Below are 20,396 nucleotides of genomic sequence, written 5' to 3' on the forward strand. Positions count from 1 at the left end.
CAGAGACGGCAGAACAGGGGATCCCCTGCCCCTGATGGTGACCCCTTGCAGAGCTACAAGCACTTTCATAACACTCAGTGTGCTCAGAAACCAATCCAGGTCACCCACACCTGCAGTCCCAGGGACATGGGAGGTCAGGGCAGGGGGTCACTTGAGCCCACGAGACGGAGGCTGTAGTGAGCTATGATTGCACCACTGCACTCCAGCCCGGGTGACAGAGTGAGACCCCGGCTCTTTAAAAAAAAAAAAAAAAAGGCAAAGAAAGTAGCTAGGAGTTTGAAGCCCAGGTAAGTGGGAAACAGGAGCCCTGCGGGCACAGAAGCACATGGTCCCTTACAAGGAGGGGGTCCCAGTGCCAATGTCAGCACGGCTCTGTGCAACCCTCCATAGCTGAACGAGGCTTGGGTCAGGGCACACATGGGCCGCAGGCAGCACCCCAGCACAAGCTGCCTGGGAAGACACGGCCAGCCTCCCACGTGCAGAGCAGCTGGCGATCCACATCGTGGAGGATAAACCCAGTCGGGCCTGCTAGAGATGTTCTGAGACATTTTATTTAAACCTTTTTTTTTAAAAAACAGCAACAATTAATGCCAAGAACAGAAAAGAGGGCTGATGCGCTGCCTAGCCTGCCACGCAGGCCCCTGCCCAGCACCGCCAGGGCGAAGTCCCCTCTGGCCGCGGGGCACCATCAGCTTTGAAGGCGGCAGTGGGCTGAGATCAGGAGGGGGCCCCTGCTCTGCCGGCCCTGCCTCCCCTGGGAGCAGCCACCGCATGTGCCTGGGGTGCTGGGATTTCTTCCTGGTTATCAAAGAGAAACACACCAACCTCAAGGACCCAGACACAGAGTGGGTGGCCCGGGCAGGCCCCGCTGCACCTTTCCTCCTTGCCCCAATCCCACAATGCTTGTTTGGTTTTTTTTAAAAATATAATTTTGTAAATGTTCCATAAAAATACTATTATTCCTAGTCAAACACAGATACTGCAGTATGAAGAGTAACTGCTTTGTCTTTGCTCTATAAAATGTGAAAAGATGATCACACTGGATCATATAGAAAAGATGCCAGGATTCCTAAGTATCACAAAAGCCAGTACCAAATGCGCAGGTGGAAGCGGGGCGGGGCGGGGCGGGGTGGGGCGGAGCCGGGCAGGGCGGCCGCTGGGGTTCCTCCCAGCTCCACTGCAGAGTGCAGCTCATACACCACTGGTCCCTTCTTCCCATGCGGGGGCATCATGGCTTTGAAGAGACAGCAACTGCTCCAGGTCCCAGCGGCCAGCCCTGCCCAAGGAGGCCGCCTGCTTGGCCAGAAGCACCAAATGTCCCAGCGATGCCGGCGGGACCAGGCGGCCCTGCTCTGGCGGCCTAGGCTCGGCCCCAGCTCCCCTCCTGCGCAGGTGCAGGTTCCTCCTGGGCCGGTGAGGCGTGCTCCCGAGGAGATGCCAGGTGTGGCACAGGAGCCCAGCCCTGTCCCTCAAGCAGGGCATCCCTGACCCCAGACAGGGGCAGGTGGCTGTGCTGCCCACTTCAGTTCTCAGAGAGAGACAGGGCCAGGGCAGCCTGGAAGGCGGCCTCCTCGTCAATGCTGTAGTCCTAGAGACAGGAAGGAGAGAAGCGCCGGGTTTGAGGGCCGCCCCTCCGCCCATCACCCACATAGGCATGTCCGCCCTTCCTGCCTCCCTCCAGCAGGACAAAGGAAGGACCCGGCTCTACCGTCCCAGCAGGCATGGGGCCTGCGGGGTTGAGAAGGTGCTGAGTGCAGGTGTGACCGTCACCTGCTCCCCGGAGTTCTCATCTTCAGCTAGTTCCCTGAGGGGGCCCAGGGGTCTGCAGACACCATGCACCTGGTGACCGGGTGCCGGGTGGGTTTGTGGGGGGACTGGGGGCTGCTGGTTCAGCTCAGACTCTAAGCCCCGGGGTGTCCGGGGTGAGCTGGCAGGCCAGGGCTCCCTGACTTCCTACATTTTCCATCTGAGGCTGTCAGGAGCATGGGTCCTGGGCGGCTGGCAGGGGGAGTGACAGCTGTCACCAGGATTGTAAGCCAGGGCCAGGAATACACAGTGCTGGGCAGGGAGGGGCCGCACCAGGATTGAAGAGTTTGCAGGAGGGTCTGCCGGCCTGGGTGCACGCCTGACCCAAGGTGGCTGGGACAAGGAGACAAAGCCGGAGGGTCCAGTGGCGAGGGAAGTCCTTCCAGCTCCCTCCAGAAAGCTTCCAGAAGGAAGCCCGGCTCACTCTCAAGGGGCTCAGTGGGGTGGGCAGGCAGGGACCTGCCCGGTGTGGTCCACGTCCCCAAGAGGCCCGGGCACCCTCTAGTGGCCACTCGGGCTCAGCCCACCGGCTCTCGGTCCTCCCCCCGCCCCTCGGAACCTGGAGGAGCGTAGCCACTGAAGTGAGGCTTTTACTTGTGGCTTCCTCTGAGCCCTGCAGACCCTGAGGCTGGCTAGGGGCCCGCGCAGGAGGAGGGTGGCCAAGGAGGGTGGCGGTCCGGGCAGGGCGCCTACCACGAAGGTGTCGTAGGAGAACTTGTGCCGGTGAAGCAGGTGCTGCAGGAAGTTGGCGCTCTTGTAGCTGGGGTCCCCCCAGGGCATCGCCGAGCAGATGGGGCACACCTGGAAGGGGCACGGGGTCAGGCCAGGCTGGACCAGGGCGAGGCAGCACGGCCTCACAGGACTGGGGGTCCTTCCGGCCTCTGGGGTGCCCTCCCGAGCCCCTATCAGTGCCCCAGCCTGGGAAGGCGCCCCAGACCCAGAGGAACATGCCTGGGTGACCAGCGAATTAATCAGCGAGCGTCACCCTGAAGATTTAGGGATGCTCCCTGGTTCCTGCCAGGTGCCGCTGAGGCAGCCAGGTCCCCACCACGGGTCCAGGAGGCCTTTGGGGCCCAAGCACCGCGGACCCCCCAGCACAGGTGGTGCTCCCCCGGCCAGGCAGGCGCTGCTCACCACGCGGTTGGGGTCGCTGCGGTGGCTTTCCACACAGTGCTTCAGCAGCTCCTGCTGGTCCAGGTTGCGGGCACCACAGTATGGGCAGGCGAAGGTGGACCTGTTGGGGATGTTGCTGGCGGGGTGGGGGTAGGGTGAGCAGCACGGCTGGGGGCCTAAGGGCCCTGCCACCTGCTTCTCTCAAACGCAGGCATGGCCCCAGGCCACCCTCTGTAGACTGCAGGACGTGGCAGTGGCTAGGTGCCCCCTATGCCTCTGCACCTGTGGCCTCCTGAGGACACACCCAGGACCCTTGTCCACCTCACACAACTAGGCCAGCCACAGGGCGGAGACTGCTGGCGCTGCCCTGGAAGAGCCATCTCTTGGCCCGTTCACCCGCTGGGAGGTGACCTGTGGGTCTGGCCTACACCCTCCTGCACCCCACACCTGAGGTGTCTGTACTCCAGGGAGTCTGGTGAGTGTGCCAGGGAGGGTGGCACAGGTGCCTTCCTGCAGGGCAGCAAGGAAAGGTCTACTACCCCAGAGTGGCCTGACCCTGGGTGACTCCCCAGCCTTGCTGGGACAGGGTACTGCGCTTGCTCCAAGAGTGAGGAAGACTCTGTCCCTCTCCCCTGCCCCAGCAGGGTGGCCTACCTGGGGATGGGCTGGGACGTGGGCACCACGGGGGCGAACTTGGGGCAGTTGGCCATCTGCTCCTGGACCTTCAGGCAGGAGGAAATGTGTACTCTCATCTTTGCCAGGGTCACCTAGGAGACAGGGCAGGAGGGCAGGGCAGTCCTGGGAATCTGGAAGGGCTGTCCTGGGGAGGCCGAGACCTCAGGTGTCCAGGACCAGAAAACTGCAAGCAAGCATCTGTGTTGCCAGCAGAGGGGGACACGGTCCCTTCTCCTGCTAAATCACAGGCACAGAGCGGTCGCTACTCCACAGCCAAAAGCAAGTCACTGGAGTACGACCGGGCCGAGAGCAGAAACCCGGCCGGAGAAGGGTGGTGGGAAGCAGGCGAGGCTATCTCTGGCACCTGAGGGAGGCAGAGCTCGGCATGGTTCAAATACATGCTCCAGAAAAAGGAAGCAGCCGTGGAGGCCACAGCCCTGCCACTCAGCACATGCCCGAGGCTGGGGACAGACACTCCATGGAACTGAGAGGCAGGCTGAGTATGCTTCCACAGGAGCAGGGCACCGTCCTCCACCCACAGCCCACCTGACGTCCAGGGCAACAGGCTGCAAGGCCACAGGTGCCCGAGGTCCTCCTGGACACAAGCCTGCCGCCCAGCTCTGCCCAGGGCTGCTGGACTCTGAGGGGTGTGCCACACCCCAGCAAGGTGCCAGGAGACCCAGCGGTGCCGGGAGACCCAGGTTAGAGAATCGGCAGCTGTGGTGTGGGGAGGCCCTTCTGCATGTGACCCATTCTGATCCTGTCTGTCTGTCCAGGAGAGAGGAACGCTGAGCAGGGAGGAGACAGGAGGTGCCCAAGCACCTGAGATCACAGCCTGCTCAGCCTCGCCACTCTGGAATCTGGGGCAGCCTCTGGACGTCTGGACCTCTGACCTCGAGGAAAGGCCCTCAGGGGCCGCGTTCCAGTGTGAGTGCTTCGTAGAGCTTCATAACCTGAGACTCGGCAATGTGAGAAATAATTCAAAACCAATTACAGCTGCTCAGTCCCTCGGAAGCCGCTGAAAGAAACAGCCACTAGCTGGGGCCTCCCCACCCTGAGGTGAGTGTGCCACGGAGGGCTGTGGGGCGCAGGCCAGGCTCCAGGGCAGGACAGAGAAGGGGGGCCACCGAGGCCCATGACAAGTGGCAGGCCCTTGGGCTGCTCTGACGTGGTGCGGCGGGGCCCACCCGCCTGGCTCTGGCTCTATTGGCAGCTGGAGGGTGCTCGGCCCTTACACGTCCTTGACTCTGCCTGTGGCCCTGGTGACCCTGGAGCCCCCAGTGCTGTCCCCGGTATCAGCTGGCAGGGGAAGGCTACATGGTAAGATTTCAGCTCAGGCCCTCGCGCCTTCACTGCCACGACCCACATGGGTCCCCTTGGCCCGGGCCAGGTGGCTGTGACGGTGCTGCACCCACCAGCTGGCCCCCATCACTCGTCACAATGGGAAGGGAGAGATGAAGACAGGGGAGGGAGGTGCCCGGGCCACTTCCTGGTGCAGGAGCAGAGACTGCGGTTACTCCACAGGAAATCGAGGAGGACCCAGCCCCGCTCTCTGCGGAACCGTGGGCAGAGGCTGCACGTCGAGGGCCCCACCTCCAGGACGGCCCAAGGGGGTGGTACCTTTTTGTTGCAGCCTCGACAGGGCGCTTTGTAGGATGAGAGCTGCTTCTCCACGTGGGTGGCCTTGTCCACCTTCTTGGGGTCGAAGGGCAGGCGACAGAGTGGGCACAGTGGGGATGGCACCTGTAGGCATGGCTGGAGGCACTCTCCGCAGAACCTGCAGGGGACAGGGGTCTGAGCGCCAGCCCGCCACTCGGGTCTCCCACACTGTACCTCAGGCCTCACCCGGGCCCCTTCTCAGGACCCAGCACTTGTGGGGTCTGCAGGGACAGCTCTCCCAATTGCTGTTGCCATTTGTAGAGACAGTCACTCCTACACCCAAGGCCCCCCAACTGGATGGGCCCCATCTGGCTAAAGGGTGGCCCCAGTCCCTCCTGACAGTAGGCCTCCTGTGGTTTTCCGGCTAGGGGCAGAGCCATAGCGATGGCCATCCACCACGTGTGGGCCAGAGGAGCTCCCATAGGCAGGAGCCCCATGCTCGGCCCACCAGGTTCACGCTCACATGGGGACAACACCTGGGTGGGCCGTGGGGCACAGGGATAACCCAGGGACTCTGGAAACTCTTCTAGTGCCACTCGAGGGGGTCAAATCTAAGACGATCGTGGGAAAGGAAACTGCCAGGCCCCAGGGCCTCCAGAGGCATTGGACAGGGAAGGGCCAAAGCCGGCCATGGCAGCACACTGTGAGGCGAGGTAGCAGTCACCAGGCTTGGGACAGCTGCGCAGGCAGGAGCAGAGGCTCAGATCCTGGCCGCTGTGGGGCACCTGAGGCTCCCATGGGCTCTATCTCTTGGCACTGCCTGGAGACACTGTGTCGTGAGGATAGAATGAACGTCCCGTGGCCCTGGGTGCACGCCGGTCCCACACACCCTCCCGCTGGTGTCTACAGCCACCTCCCACTCCACAGACGCGCACAGGCCTTGGAGGGGTGCACGGCCAGCCGGTGAGAGCCCCAGCGCAAACAGAGGAGCCTGATCCCTGCGGCCTGCTGGGGGAGGACTGCCACGGGGGTGGGGACAGCTGAGCCTCGGGGAGGAGCTGGAAGGGAGGCGGAGCCCCTCAGCCACGGGAAACCTGTCAGATGGGGGTGGGGGGTGGGGTGGGGGAGGGAAGGATTGGGGGTAGGGGTGGGAGGTGGGGGAGGGGTGGGGAGGTGGCGCTTTCCTTTCTCCCTGGCAGTTCCACGGTGCTGGTGTAGGAGCCCCACTGGCCGGGAATGTGGGCAGTTCCTGAGTTCACAGACCACTCAGCTGAATTAAGGACCAGAGTCCTCTTTGCCATCAGGAGATTTCCACATCCTTCCGAGAAAAGGCCCTTTCTGGGAGGAAGAAGGCCGGGGGAGCATCTTATGTCCCTCCTGCTGTCCCCCGTGTCCTCTTTCCCCAGCACTGGATTCCTCCGGAGCCCCACCTGGCGGTGGCTCCCACATTAACCTTTGTGTGTGAGAGAGTGGGACTCATCCTGAGGCCTGTCAAAGTGAACAGACCCCAGTGAACCTTTCCCTGCTCACTTCATCCACCTCGCTCAAGGTCTCAGCAGACGTCCCGGCAGGTCTGCAGAGGAGACACACACGCGCCCACACCTGAGCACCCCAGCAGGTATTTCCTGGGGCATCCCTGGCACTGGACCCTGGACTCAAGCCGTGGAGGCCACCTATGCCACCTGATTCCGGGAGGAAGGTGCTGGCAGGATGATCCATGTTGGGAGGCCCCAGGCCCCCCATGCTCAGGCTCACAGCAGGGAGAGGTGGCAACAACCCAGGCACCCGTCAGCAGATGGATGAAGAAAGCGTGTGGCGTGAGACGCATAGAAAGGCTACTCGGCTGGGGAGAGGTGTGGAGTCTCGCCACGCGCCGGGAGGCCTGAGAAACGGCCGACCTCGTGGCAGGAGTCCACTCACCAAACGGCCACAGAAACAAAGCAACAGACAGCAGAACAGCAGCTGCCGGGGAGGGCCCTGTTTCCTTCTGGGGCGGTAAGAATCTTCTAACATCGCACTGACGGCTGAGCGAACCCTAACCTGCCAGAGGCCAGGCAGGAGCCCAGCTGCACTGAATGGCCACAGGCTGAGTGGCAGCTACTTCAGTGGAAGGAAAAGCGTCCCAGGCAAAGCTAGGGAAGAAGAGAGGAACGATAGGAGGAAGACAGCCTCATCCTCGCCTTGAAGGACTCAGAAAACACGAGAGGGAATGCAGCCTGGCAGGTGGAAGAGCCAGGCCCGAGGAAGACACGAGACGGAACCCAGCCCAGCAGGTGGGGAGCTGGGCCGCTGAGGAGCAGGAGGCAGAACGAGGTACCCAGAAGGTGGGTGCAGCCCTTGGCCTAGTTTCCAGAGATGGCCACCCCGGTGGCTGGAGAGCCAGCAGCCGGGAGCAGTGCCCGCTGCCCCCACAGGAAGTTCCTGTCTGCACCCACCCAGGGGCTGGTGCTGAGCAGCTTCTCTGCTGAAGGAAGTAGCTGAGGGCGATGGGTGTTGTGGGGGTGTGACAGCCTTGCAAAGGGAGGGGGAACCGCACACCAGTCCTCCCAGCAGGCATTGGGGACTGCCGATGGGGTGTCGCTCCCACACTGGCCGCTGCACAAGCTGAGGAGCTGGACAGCCGCTGTTTCAGGGATCTGCCTGGCCAGCCCTCAGCCAGCCCACAGCTGCCCTGCGCAGGTGGAGGCTGCTCACACAGGCCTTCCAGGCGGGGTCATGCTCACATGTGTCCTGGCCACAGGCTGCTGGTTCTAGAGGTGGCTTACTGCTCGGACTGTCCCCTAAGTGATAACAGTTCCTGCTGGGCCCCCAGGGGACCTCCTGCCCAAGTCTAGAGCAGGGTGCTCGCCCCACACAGGGTACTCCTGCCGCAAGCAATCTTGGAGGAGGAAGCTGTTCTGGCTGGGAGCTTACAGAGGGCCCGAGAGTTGCAACTGTCTATGCTTGCTTGCATGCACGCCTTAGGAACACCAGCAAGAAACAGAAAGGTAGAGCCAGAGCGTGCAGCCGGAAAACAAAGCTGCCAGGGAAAGTCAGGAGAAAAGGCTTTGAAAGGCATAGGCTGTGTGAAAAGCTTCTGCAGGACCCACAGTGAGACTAGGACGGCTGTCAGATTCTACCAAGAGAAGCATGTGGGAGAGGAGAAGTTTACAGAAAAGATGCTCTGCAATTCCAAGCAGTTCTGGATTCTCTGTGATGAAAACCACATTTTAGGAAAGGACGCATTTGGAAAACAAGGGCAAATACCGATTTGTGCAGACCAGGAAAGTGGAAATGCTGTGGTCACCACAAGGTGAAGGTGTTGACACCCAAAGCCGAGGGGAGGCTTCCTAAAACCAGGTCCGTGTCACGCCTCGCAGCCCTCGGTAACAGATAAGAAGGTGCAGAATGCATGTGAAATACCCACTACTATCTGCTCACAAGAAGCCCCCCTGCCTGCGGTGGTTCATGCCTGTAATCCCAGCACTCTGGGAGGGCAAGGCGGGGGGATCATGAGGTCTGGAGTTCGAGACCAGCTTGGTCAAGCCTCATCTCTAATAAAAATACAAAATAAGCCAGGAATGGTGGGGGGCACCCCAGCTTCTCAGGAGGCTGAGGCAGGAAAGCTGCTTGAAGCCAGGATGTGGAGGTTGCAGTAAGCCCAGACAGCACCACTGCCCTCCAGCCTGGGTGAAAAGAGCAAGATTCCGTCTCCAAAAAAAAAAAACATTTCTCTTCAGAGGCTGTCACACAAAAATGTCACAGCAAAGTGAGATGGAGGAGCAGGAGCAGAGCCTTTAGCAGCCTCACAGGAGAAGTCGGTAGAGCTATCCCAGCTTGGGCAGAGACCTGTGCCACCTGACAAAGGTAACCAAACAGCTCTGCATCCACTGGCCCTGCCGCCTCCGTGGGTGCGCAGCACACAGCCACCAGCTCCCTCTGTACTAGGAGCCTCTAAAGTCAGCTGCCTTTGCTTGCAAAATGTTCTAGAGCCTCCTACCAGCCTGGGTGCACCTCCCTAGACTCCACCACCTCAGCAGCTTGGATGTCTGCGGGGAAGCCCTCCTGCTCCCTCTCTACCCTGCCACTGCTCATTTTGCTCAAGAGCCGTATAATCCAGCACTTAGGAGAGGTTGTGGAGCCGACTCTGATCGTGGCTTCCTCCCAACGGGGCTGGCAGCTCCACAATACTTGAGCACAGGTCCCCGCCGGGAGGAAAGCCACGTCCTCGAGTTTCTGTTCCTGAAACACCCTGCAGGAAGCAGCTTTGAGCCCTGGTGCCGGTGTAAACCCCAGCAAGGGGGTCAGTGTCTGCTCCCCTGCGGACCGGGCTGCCTGGCTGGTCAGTGATTGCTGTGACCCAAGTTCTCCTTCAAAGAAAACCTAACATCAGACTCCAAACAAGCCCCTGTAAACTTTCGGGAACTCCTTTCCTCTGTAGTCAAAACCGGCAAACAGCGGGTCCGAACAAGAGTTGATAGCAAAAGCCACAAGTCATTTATTCACAACTGCCCACTCCAGCCCCACAAGACCAAAGCCGCCGCCACCGGCGGAGCGGTGGCACCCGCTGCCCTCTGAGTGCCCGAGCGCCCGCCGCAGCCCCCGGGGACCCCGAGCTTGGGCAGGGCCGCAGGTCGGCCCGGGAACCGCAGGAGCAGCGGACCAGGCGCCCGGGCGGAGGACGAACGCGCCCCGAGGATAGCGGCGCCGCGCAGGGGACCCCGGACCCCGCGCGCCCAGTCCGGGGCTGCACCGGGGCGGCCGCCGGCCCAGCGATCCCCGCCGCGGCGGGGCGCGGCCCCCTCCCCGCGGCCCCCGGCGGGCGCGCTCACGTGTGACCGCAGCTGCCGATGGCCACGGGCCGGTGATAGACCTCCAGGCAGATGGGGCAGGTGTACTGCGCCTCCAGGCCGCTGTCGCCGCCCGCGGGCCCGGCCGGCGGCTGCCGCTGCTGAGCCGAGGCCACCAGACTGCGGAACATCGCCATCCCGGGGCCAGGCCCGCGCCGCCCGCCGCCCGCCGCCCGCCGCCCGCCGCCCGCCGCCCGCTGTCCAGGCCTGGCCCGGCCCGGCCAGCGCGTTACGGCCGCGACTGCGTCGCGCTGACGTCATCGGAGGGCGTCGCCGCCTGCCGCGCGTCGCGGCCGTGACGGCACCGCGCTTGAGTCATCAGGGCGCACCCTCGCGCTGCTGTTGCCGCAGTCTGCGACGGGACCCGGCGTGGGCATGTGTCAGGTGGGAGAGGACTACGGGGAGCCGGCGTCCCGCGGGCCGCCCCCGGCGCCGCGGCCTAGGTAAGAGCTGGCGGCCGGACCCGCGGGTTCGCCCCTCGCCTTCCCGCTGCACCCCTGCCCCCGAGGGTCCCGGTCGGGCTCTGCCGTCACTTCGGAGCGCCGCGTGGAGGGCGGACCTCCCTCCGCAGCACTCGGGGAGTGACTGTCCAGCCGTGACTAGCACCTAGGAAGGGGCTTATTCCCCCGCCTCGCAGCTCTCATCATCCTAGCAGCCACTGGGGACGTCTCTGCCGCTGCCAGTGCCGCCCTTATTCGTATGGAACTGGTTCGGCGAAGCTGTCTTTCCCTGTGCCGGCCTTGGGAGATTGAATAGCGGTCTTTATGTGCCCCCTGACCCTCGTTTTTTAGGCTAAACATCCCCCTAAGAGCCTTTTTAGTTTTGGACAAAACACAAGCCTTGGTTTGTGTGTGTCACAAGATGCTTTACTCTGACCCGACTCAGGTTCAGGAACAGGAGTTCCCCAAATCTGTGTTCCTCCCTCCTCCCCCCTCACATCTCCACAGCGGTGAGCAGAAGTGTGTGAAGTGCAAGGAAGCCCAGCCGGTGGTGGTGATACGAGCTGGAGATGCCTTCTGCAGGTGAGGCCTGGAGGTGCTGAGACCCCGGCAAACAGCCTCGCTGGGCAGACAGGGTAGTCCCAACTTCTGAGGCGTTATGTCTTCTTTATAGAATCGTTTACTTATTTTCTTCCTGCCTCTGATATTGTCCCCGGTGCCCCTGGTGTGGAAGTGGAGGCGAAAGCGTTGGTTTTTCTGCTTGGCAAACAATTTACCATGAGCTAGCCACAGATCAGCTGGCGAGGTTCCTAATGGAGCTGATGAGGACAGTTGGAAGTGGGGCCGTGGTGTCTAGATTGGGATTAGGTGGAGGAGGAATGGGCATTTGGGGGCAGCTGGAACACATCTAGGGGGCGGATTCGAGCATTCTGGGAACTTGGCAGATCCTCTGAGTTAAAGTTTATCTCATGGGAGATGCTTGTTTCCTCAGTGACTGGCTAGAGCAGGCGTCCCCAAACTAGCCCCCTCAGGCCATTTCTGCACTTCACGAAGGGGCACCTCTTTCACTGGTGGTCAGTGAGAGGAGCACAGTATGTGGCGGCCCTCCAACTGTCTGAGGGACAGTGAACTGGCCCCCTGTGTAAAAAGTTTGGGTACGCCTGGGCTAGAGGCTTGGAAGGAGACCTCCAGCCTTCCCCCGGGTCTGAGGGGAGGTGAGGCTTTGGACAGGAGCAGAGGCTAATTCCCAGAGGCACCAGGGTGTGAGGATGTTCCCTTTTATCTGTAACTCTTTTATGGCCCTTGCCGTGTTTTTCTTGGCTTGTAACCATTGTATTGTTTGATTGTTTCCACTGGAATCATAGCTCCCCGGAGGCAGGATCAGGCCTCTCTCATTTCAGCTTTTTTAATTCTCAGTGGTGTTAGTTAATTTTTTTTTTTTTTTTTTTTTTTTTGACAGAGTCTTGCTCTGTCACTCAGGCTGGAGTGCTGTTTCGTGATCCTGGCTCACTGCAACCTCTGCAAGGTTCAAGCGATTCTTCAGCCTCAGCTTCCCAAGTAGCTGGGGTTACAGGCGCACCCACCGCCATGGCTGGCTAATTTTTGTATTTTCAGTAGAGACGGGGTTTCACCATGTTGGCCATGCTGGTTTCGAGCTCCTGACCTCAAGTGATCTACCTGCCCTGGCCTCCCAAAGTGCTGGCATTACAGGCGTGAGCCACCAGACTCGCCCTACACGTGCTTTTTTTGCATCACACATTTGCAGAATGAGTGATGACATTTATTTATTTATTTTGAAATGGAGTCTCACTCTCACCCAGGGTCAAGTGCAGTGGCATGAACCTGGCTTACTGCAACCTTGGCCTCCCGGGTTCAAGTGGTTCTGCCTCAGCCTACCAAGTAACTGGGGCAATAGGTGAGCGCCACTGCTCCCAGCTAATTTTTTATATTTTTAGTAGAGATAGGGTTTTGCCATATTGGCCAGGCTGGTCTCGAACTCCTGACCTCCTGATCTGCCCGCCTCGGCCTCCTGAAGTGTTGGGATTACAGGCATGAACCACTGGGGCTGGCGACCTCATGCTTTTTGGTCTCCAGGAGTCCTGGGCTCTGCTTTCTAAAATGTTTCAAAAAAAGACACTGGGGTGGGAGAACTGAGGAGATTGTTCTCCAAAAGTTTTCTTATCCTTGACCATCTTTTGAGAGTTTGTTAGATTTGGAGAATGAGGTTTGTGGAGCGGGAGTTACATTTTGGGCAAGGTAGGCACTCCTTTTTTTTTTTTTTTTTTTTTTGAGAGGGAGTTTCGCTCTTGTTGCCCAGGCTAGAGTGCAGTGGTGCGATCTCAGCTCACTGCAACCTTCGTCTCCCAAGTTCAAGCAGATTCTCTTGCTTCAGTCTCTTGAGTAGCTGGGACTAAGGTGCCTGTCATCAGGCCCAGCTAAGTTTTTGTATGTTTAGTAGAGATGGGGTTTCACCATGTTGCCCAGGCTGGTCTCTAACTCCTGACTTCAGGTGAACCACCCGCCTCAGCCTCCCAAAGTGCTGGGATTACAGGCAGGAGCCACCATACCCGGCCAAGGTAGTACTTCTTTAACCACTCAGGAGCATCCGAAATTGCCGCGTACACTAGGCTGCTGGGAGAATTCATGGAGGAGAGGCTGCGGTGCCTCCATGCAAGACCTCTGTGGCCAGCAGGGCTCCTGCTGAGGCCAGAGTTTTACTGTGCTGTGCTCGAGGAGTGGGGAGCTGGGTCTCCAGGTGAAGGCCTTAGGAGTCTAGGTCGAGCTGGGCTCCCCAGTGATGATTCAGATCAGCATTCAGGGGAACCCTGGCCTTGCCTGACAGAGGGGACAGCGAGGTTTCAGGAGCCCAGACATGGCATGTCCGCACAGACCCACCACACTTAATCCCAGCTGGTGGTGTGGGGCATACAGGCCTCCTGGACCCCAGTGAGGAGGTGAAGCCCAGCACCTGTTCTCCTTCTGTGATGCCCCCACGCCCAAAGCTACATCCTGGGGGATTGCAGGAGAGCTTTAAAATGCAGATTCCTAGGCCTCACGCCTAGACATTTTGACTCAATTGGTTTGTGTGGTACTAACATATAGCCAGGGCCGAGAATCTAAGCCAGAGTCAGATGGCTGGAACTTTTATTAGGAACAAAGATTACAGCTGGGCACGGTGGCTCATACCTGTTATCTCAGCACTTTGGGAGGCCCAGGCAGGAGGATCACTAGGGGCCAGGAGTTTGAGAACAGTTTGGACAATATAGCGAGACCTTGTCTCTACAAAAAATACAAAAATTAGCCAGGTATGGTGGCACGTGCCTGTGACCTGTAGTCCTGTCTACCTGGGTGGCCAAGGCAGAAGGATCACATGAGCCCAGGAGTTATCACTGTGCCACTGCACTCCAGCCTGGGTGACAGATCGAGAACCTGTCTCTTAAAAATGCAGTTCCATGCTGGGCATGGTGGCTCACACCTGTAATCCCAGCACTTCAGGAGGCCGAGGCGGGCAGATTGCCTGAGGTCGGGAGTTTGAGACCAGCCTGACCAACATGGAGAAACCCTGTCTCTACCAAAAATACCATATTAGCTGGGGGTGGTGGCACAGGCCTGTAATCCCAGCTACTCGAGAGGGTGATGCAGGAGAACTGCTTGATTCCAGGAGGCATGGTGAACCAAGATTGCACCATCGCACTTCAGCCTGGGCAATGCGAGGGAAACTTTGTCTCAAAAAAAAAAAAAAAGAAATGCAGTTCCCAGCCCTGGAAGTTGTGATTGTGTGGGGTTGGAGAGGCCCAGGCGCTCTGTGAGTGAGCCTCTTAGCCATTTCTGGCCCATTCAACGCAGCGAGGATGCTGGGCCCTCACTGTGGGTCTGCTGAGTTTCCCCACTGTGCCCCAGAGAGGTACTGTCTCTGTGTGGTGGTGGTTTTCTTATGGGTTCTGGGTTGGCCTTGCCCTGTTCATGCCTAAGTCCGTCCACTCTGCCAGCTGGGCCCTTCTGAGTGCCTGTGGGGCAGGGATGCCTGGGCTCTGGCCCCTCATTTATTGGATGCAGTGCTGTTCATACCTGCTGGGGTTGTGGAAAGCGTCAGGGAGCCTCATGCTCTCCCTGGGGAAGCCACTGCCGTGGGGCCCCAGCCTCTCCCCTTTCACGAGTCTGGGCAGAGCCTGGATGCAAAGATGCTGTTTTTAAAGATGGCAGTCAGTGAAGGAGGCCGGCAGCTGCAGTGGCTTAGGATGCTGCCCACCGTTTGGGGGCCGAGCAGCTCCGTCATCTCAGGTCTGTGTTGCAGGGGCTGTTTCAAGGCCTTCTACACCCACAAGTTCAGAGCCATGCTGGGCAAGAACCGGCTCATCTTCCCAGGCGAGAAGGTAGCATCTGGGTCCTGGGGGTCTGACTGAGCAGCCTGGCCCCTCAAGGCCCTGTTCCTCCCTCCCACAGGTGGGCTGGCCTGCTGCAGCCACCAGCTCCGCCCTGGGATTTGAGGGCTGCCTGGATGTCCTGGACGTCCACCAGGTGGGGTGTCTGCTCGTGTTGGAGGTGTGGCGCCCTGAGTGCTGTTTCTTCTCTCCCAGGTGCTCTTGGCGTGGTCTGGAGGGCCTTCGTCCAGCTCCATGGTCTGGCAGGTCCTTGAGGTGCGTGTTCACCACCCACTTGGCCCCGGCTGCTGGGCTGAGGCTGGGGGGCTGTTGGCTGGGGGTAGAGAGCAGCCCGGCCCCCCGCCTGGACACCAGGAGGGTTCTCAGCTGTGTTTCCAGCAGGCGCACCGATCAGAAGCTATGTCCAGAGCGCCTGTGTGCGTCCCACTTGACTTGGGTCCCTCTGCTCAACCTGCACAGAAACACAGGCGGTGGAAAGTGGCATCTCGGCTCGGCCGTGTGTGACCCAAGGGACGATCAGGAAGCGGGAGAGGGGATTGTCAGGAGAAACACAGGGAGCAGCAGTTGAGGTGGAGGGCATGGCATGTGGCGGGGAGGTGGGGGCAGGGGCTCAGGGTGGGGGGCTGTGCCCCCGGCGTGTTCAAGGCCAGCCCAGGAAGTCCGAGGCAGGTAGGGCTTCTCAGGAGGGCACAGGAGCGGGATGTGCCTGGTTTCTCCGCACTCCCAGTGAGGGGTGCAGTCTGGAGGAGGCTGTTTCTCGGGGGTGGGTGGTTGAGAGGGGAGGGTTGGCTTTGCCAGGGTGATGAGTGTGATGTTGGTCTCAGGATGGGTGCGCTGCACGCCACTGCTGAAGGTTTCTGTTCTCTGAGGTCCCCCGAACCCGACAGGAGGGTGGTGTGAGGTAACTGGCTCAGCCCTCTGTGCCACCCTGGTGCTGCCCTTCCGATGCCCAGCGGTGCCCCAGCCTCTAGCAGGCTCTTGCTTTCTGAGTGGCCAGAAGTGTGTGAGGTGCAGTTATGGTGGCCCCGTAGCCCCCGCCTCCTCTCCTGGGGCGTTGTTGAGCCATCCAGGACCAGCGCATTTTACCAGGGGGTGAAGACCCCCAGGCTTCTGTGGAAACCACGTCGGCCATGCAGCGTCGCGTGCTGGGCCTGCCTGGCCCAAGTCCGAATGGCTTTGTCCACTAAAAGCACTGGCAGGGGAAGGTCCCTTTACCTTCCAGGAGGGTGTTAAATCCATATGAAAGATGTTCTGAGCTGAAGTGTCCTGTGGCTTGCAGCTGGGGCTGAGTCCCTGATGCTTCTCCCTCCAGGGCCTGAGCCAAGATTCTGCCAAGAGACTGCGTTTTGTGCCAGGAGTCATCTTTGTTGATGGTACGTGTGGCCGTTGCCTCTCCGACTCCCTGGCCGCGTGGGGTGTGTCCTGCCGACCCTCCTCTGGTAGGGCGTGTGGAGCTGCTGCTGCCGCCCCTGCACTCAGGCCCTGGTGGGGACATTCCCCTGAAGGAGGCAGCGGATGTGTCTGTTGTTAGGAGGCGCCAGTGTTCCTGGAACCTGAGAACATCGTCCTCTGAAAGTTGGGGTTGGGGAGCAGGAGCAGGCTGCCCAGCCCCCATCACGGGCTGTGGGGACAGAGAAGGGCGTGTGGAGTTCAGGTGGTGAGGGGGACCCAGGGGCCGCCTCCCGGAGCCTTGCTCCTGTGGGGCGAACTCCTGGAGTGCTCACTCTAGCGCTGAGGTCAGCCCCAGGGAGAATCTCCTGCCGCAGAGGAAAACGGCAGTATCCCACAGCTCCTCCAGGAAGCATGGCCCTGCAGAGCGAGGCCTGGAAGGATTTCCCCAGGGGAGGTGGCCCCACACCCTGCCTGGCTCTTCTGTGAGCCGTGACTCTGCCTGGGTTTTTCAGAGGGAGCAGCCTGTGGCCGGAGCCCCGAGGAGAGAGCGAAGACCCTGGCCGAAGTGAAGCCCATCCTGCAAACGATTGGGTTCCCGTGGCACGTGGTGGCCTTAGAGGAGGTGGGAGGGCTGGCCCTGGGAAGGGGTCCCAGAGGCGACCTCTGGGGCTGTCCCGAGCCTCACTGCTCTCTTCTGCCTCCCGGAAGGTGTTCAGCCTGCCACCGTCGGTGCTGCGGTGCTCTTCCCAGGAGCCAGCGGCTCCCGAGGGGGCCTACAAGGCGGCCGTGGACAGCTTCCTCCAGCAGCAGCATGTGCTGGGGGCAGGGGGTGGGCCTGGCCTGGCTCATGGGGAGGAACAGCTGCCCCAGCCCCATGCCCAGCCCCCATGGGACCCTCAGAGGCTGCTGAGACCACCTGCTGCTGTCCAGACTGAGGCTCTTTCCCACCTGTTCTGCTCAGTGAGGACACTGACAGCCAAGGAGGAGCTTCTGCAGACCCTGCGGTGAGGCCCTGCAGTCCCTAGGCCCCTAAGCCCCTTCCCCAGCCAGCCCACCCGGCCCTGAGAGTCCGTGTGCTGCAGGGCCCACCTGATCCTGCATGTGGCCCGTGCTCATGGCTACTCCAAGGTCATGACTGGGGACAGCTGCACCCGCCTGGCCATCAAGCTCATGACCAACCTGGCGCTGGGTAGAGGGGCCTTCCTGGCTTGGGACACGGTAGGCAGGGGCCTGGGTGCCCAGGAGGCCCGTCCCCACCCGCTCCCATTCGGCCTCTTCACTTGGGAGTACTCGCTTATCAGTCCTGTGGCGTCTTGGATGGAGGTGGGGTCTGTGCCCCTCACACCCGGTAGGGAAGGAGCAGGGACATACAGGCCTTGACCTTGACTCTCCAGCCCCCGCCTCCCCAGGGCTTCTCCGATGAGCGGCATGGGGACGTGGTGGTGGTGCGACCCATGCGGGAGCACACCCTGAAGGAGGTCGCATTCTACAACCGGCTGTTCTCCGTCCCTTCTGTCTTCACGCCAGCTGTCGATACCAAGGTGGGTTCACCAAGGCAGGCTGTGTGGGCTGGGCGCTTTCTCACACAGGCTCAGAGGTCACCAGCACACCTTCAGTAACCTCTGCCCTGTCCCCCAGCAGTGCCACGTCCCCAGGGTCCTCTGAGTCTGCCCTGTCCCTGAGGGCGTGGGGCGACAGGAGGGCCCCAAAGGTACACTGCTGAAGCTGGTCCTCTGGCTTCCTTGAGCTGTTGCAGCAAGGCCAGAGCCACGGGGGCCGGCAGTGTGGAACTCACAGCACCTGCCCGCACGAGTCTCTGCCCTAGCCTGGTGCTGGCCCTGGGCTCTCCCTTAGCCCTGGATCTGATTGTTCCCTAGGCCCCTGAAAAGGCCAGCATCCACCGGCTGATGGAGGCCTTCATCCTCCGGCTGCAGACCCAGTTTCCCTCCACTGTCAGCACTGTGTACAGGTGTGTGCAGGCGTGTGCTGAGCACACTGCTCGTGCTCAGGCCAGGGCTTATGGTGGAGCTGCGCCCCGCGTGTTTCACCTGCTCCTCCCACCCCGGCCACAGGACGAGTGAGAAGCTGGTGAAGGCCCCCCGGGACGGCCCTGGCGCCGGCGACTGCAGCCCTCGCTGTCTGCTGTGCATGTGCGCCCTGGACGTTGATGCCGCTGGTCAGTGCATCCTGCTCTTGTGGTGATGGGGGAGTGGGCGTGGGGGCTCAGGACCAGGGTCCCCTCAGCCCCTCTCTGCTTGCAGACAGTGCCACAGCTTTTGGGGTTCAGACCTGCTCACATCCCTCCCAGATCCAGTCGCCCACCTCCCTGACTGAGACCGGGACACCCCAGGAGTCGCCCATTCCCCTGACTGAGACCGGAACACCTCAGGGGTCCTGCTGTTCTTCGGGGGGGGGCAGGGCCCAGAGCCGTTGCCAGGAGGCCTCCAGCAGGTGAGTCCCTGTCCCTACCACCCCCTGGCCAGCTGTCTGGGGGGAGGGGGACATGCCCTCACCCACTGGTGCTGAGGTGCCAAGGTGGGCACACATCCAGCTCTGCTCCTGCAGGGAGGACCCCCAGGCCTGCATTCTGGAGCAGCTGTGTTACGGCTGCCGTGTGAACATGAAGGACTTGGTGAGTTGGTCCTGCCTGTCTGGGCTCGGAGATGGGAGGGGATGGCCTTCCTGCACCCCCTCTCCAACCCCGGCCTCTTACAGCCCTCGCTGGAGCCCCTGCCACAGTACATTCAGGCCGAGGCCCAGCTCCGCACCCAGAGGTACTAGGGCCCATCCTGCTGTGGCCTGGGGGGTAGGTGCCTGCGGACCAGTACCCACTGCAGCTCTCTCTCCAGGGCCTGGGTCTTGGCAGAGCTCCGGGACTGTCTGATTGAGGACAGTGATGAGGTGGGCCAGAGCTGATGACGTGCTCTGTGGGACGGCAGGTGCAGGGTCCACCACACCGCAGCCGGAAGGCAAGGACGGGGTCGGTCTCTGAGTATCCGTTTGTATAAATAAAACCTTTTTAATTAAAAAACTCTACAGTATGCGTGGGGGACAGCAGTGCCACGCAGGCCATGGGGACGCAGTGTCCTTCTCTGACAGCAGCATCAGGGCTCAGGCAGGCCGGGAGGATGTGTCACAGCTGGCAGCCATGGACGGGGCAGCAGCTCCCCCGGCCCTAGGAGTGCCACCCGCTGTGGGGCCGTGCTGGCCAGCAGCAGCTCCTACTCCTTCTCACGAGTCCACTTGATCATGGTCTCCGGGGAGCGGTAGAGGAAGATGAGCTTGGCGTAGAGCTCCTCCTCCAGCTCCAGCTCCCGGGTCTCACGCACCAGGAAGATGTCCTGGCAGAGCTTGAGGATGCGGTCCACGCACGGCAGCTCCTCGAACATGATGGAGTGCGAGATCTCACTGAAGAAGCCGCGCACAAACTTGCCGATGACCAGCACGATGGACACGTACAGCCCCATGATCCTGCGGGGGGAGCCGGTGAGTCCTGGGGCTGCCAGGAGCCCTCCAGAGGTGCGGGGCGCCCCCGCCAGCATACACTCACCCGTAGCCAGCCAGGAAGCCGAGGCTCGGTGGGCTGACCTTGTCGCTGAAGATGACCATGGGCAGCAGGTTGCAGTCGGCCTGGCAGTCCTCCAGCTCAATGACCCACCACTCAAGGAAGCCGGTGGCCCCTGGGCCCCGCTCCCTCCGCAGCTGGATACGCACACCGAGGTAGTCGGCCTCCTCATCTGGGGTGGAGCCAGGAGACGGTTGGGCGGCGGCCCCTCCCCTATCCTCCCCCAGCCCTGTGTCCCCACTCACTGGGCTGCAGCTGCTTCACAGGGTTGGCTTCGGGCCCGTTGGGGGCGCGGATGTACTTGGGGAAGAGGTTGGGGATGACGCTGCAAGGAGGTGGGAACAGGTCAGGCCTGGCCCTGCCTTTCTGCCCAGCGAACCACCCTGGGCCCTTAACTCACACAGACTGGTCCGAGGTGCCCTCGAGCAGGCTGGCCAGCTGGCGCCGCTCCGTGCTGTTGGGGGCCAGGGCCAGCATGTGCTTCTCATTGGCGTATTCCACGGTGCCTCCCTTAGCCAGATCCCTGTGGGTGGGAACACAGCGTGACCAGGGCCGTGGGTCCAGCCCCCCAGGCCCTGCACCCAGCCCGGGCCAC

General features: G+C 61.2%; 3 protein-coding genes across 7 annotated transcripts in view; 1 reads left to right on the plus strand and 2 right to left on the minus strand.

Moving 5' to 3' along the window:
* Window positions 1-533: 533 nt before the first annotated feature.
* Window positions 534-10,197, minus strand: RNF166 (ring finger protein 166). The gene is made up of 6 exons (XM_039474385.2): window positions 10,005-10,197; window positions 5,215-5,371; window positions 3,574-3,686; window positions 2,941-3,055; window positions 2,500-2,607; window positions 534-1,588 (listed from the first exon to the last, which is right to left on the minus strand). Exons 1-6 carry the CDS (start codon window positions 10,157-10,159, stop codon window positions 1,523-1,525), a joined length of 714 nt encoding a protein of 237 aa, XP_039330319.1. The 5' UTR covers window positions 10,160-10,197; the 3' UTR covers window positions 534-1,522.
* Window positions 10,198-10,323: 126 nt separating this feature from the next.
* CTU2 (cytosolic thiouridylase subunit 2) lies at window positions 10,324-19,267 on the plus strand. 4 transcript variants are annotated; one of them, XM_039474370.2, is made up of 15 exons: window positions 10,324-10,465; window positions 10,970-11,044; window positions 14,757-14,835; window positions 15,040-15,099; window positions 16,157-16,217; window positions 16,749-16,858; window positions 16,945-17,240; window positions 17,319-17,454; window positions 17,646-17,777; window positions 18,114-18,205; window positions 18,309-18,412; window positions 18,498-18,687; window positions 18,802-18,868; window positions 18,952-19,010; window positions 19,086-19,267. In XM_039474370.2, exons 1-15 carry the CDS (start codon window positions 10,398-10,400, stop codon window positions 19,150-19,152), a joined length of 1,596 nt encoding a protein of 531 aa, XP_039330304.1. In that variant the 5' UTR covers window positions 10,324-10,397; the 3' UTR covers window positions 19,153-19,267. The 4 variants fall into 4 exon arrangements, with proteins under 4 accessions (XP_039330304.1, XP_074257433.1, XP_039330306.1 ...); XM_074401332.1 differs by having other exon boundaries at window positions 10,369-10,465; window positions 10,908-11,044; XM_039474372.2 differs by lacking the exon at window positions 14,757-14,835 and having other exon boundaries at window positions 10,369-10,465; window positions 10,908-11,044.
* The window catches only part of PIEZO1 (piezo type mechanosensitive ion channel component 1 (Er blood group)), a 69,247-nt gene continuing 68,082 nt past the window's right edge, over window positions 19,232-20,396 (minus strand). For both annotated transcript variants that reach the window (XM_074401311.1, XM_039474360.2), the window contains 4 exons: window positions 20,202-20,324; window positions 20,047-20,126; window positions 19,787-19,973; window positions 19,232-19,707 (listed from right to left, as the gene is read on the minus strand). In XM_074401311.1, the coding sequence (XP_074257412.1) occupies window positions 19,458-19,707; window positions 19,787-19,973; window positions 20,047-20,126; window positions 20,202-20,324 (640 nt within the window). In that variant the 3' untranslated portion in view covers window positions 19,232-19,457. The remainder of the gene's footprint in view (window positions 19,708-19,786; window positions 19,974-20,046; window positions 20,127-20,201; window positions 20,325-20,396) is intronic.

Source organism: Saimiri boliviensis, chromosome 1, assembly GCF_048565385.1.
Source record: "Saimiri boliviensis isolate mSaiBol1 chromosome 1, mSaiBol1.pri, whole genome shotgun sequence".
Lineage (NCBI taxonomy): Eukaryota > Metazoa > Chordata > Mammalia > Primates > Cebidae > Saimiri > Saimiri boliviensis.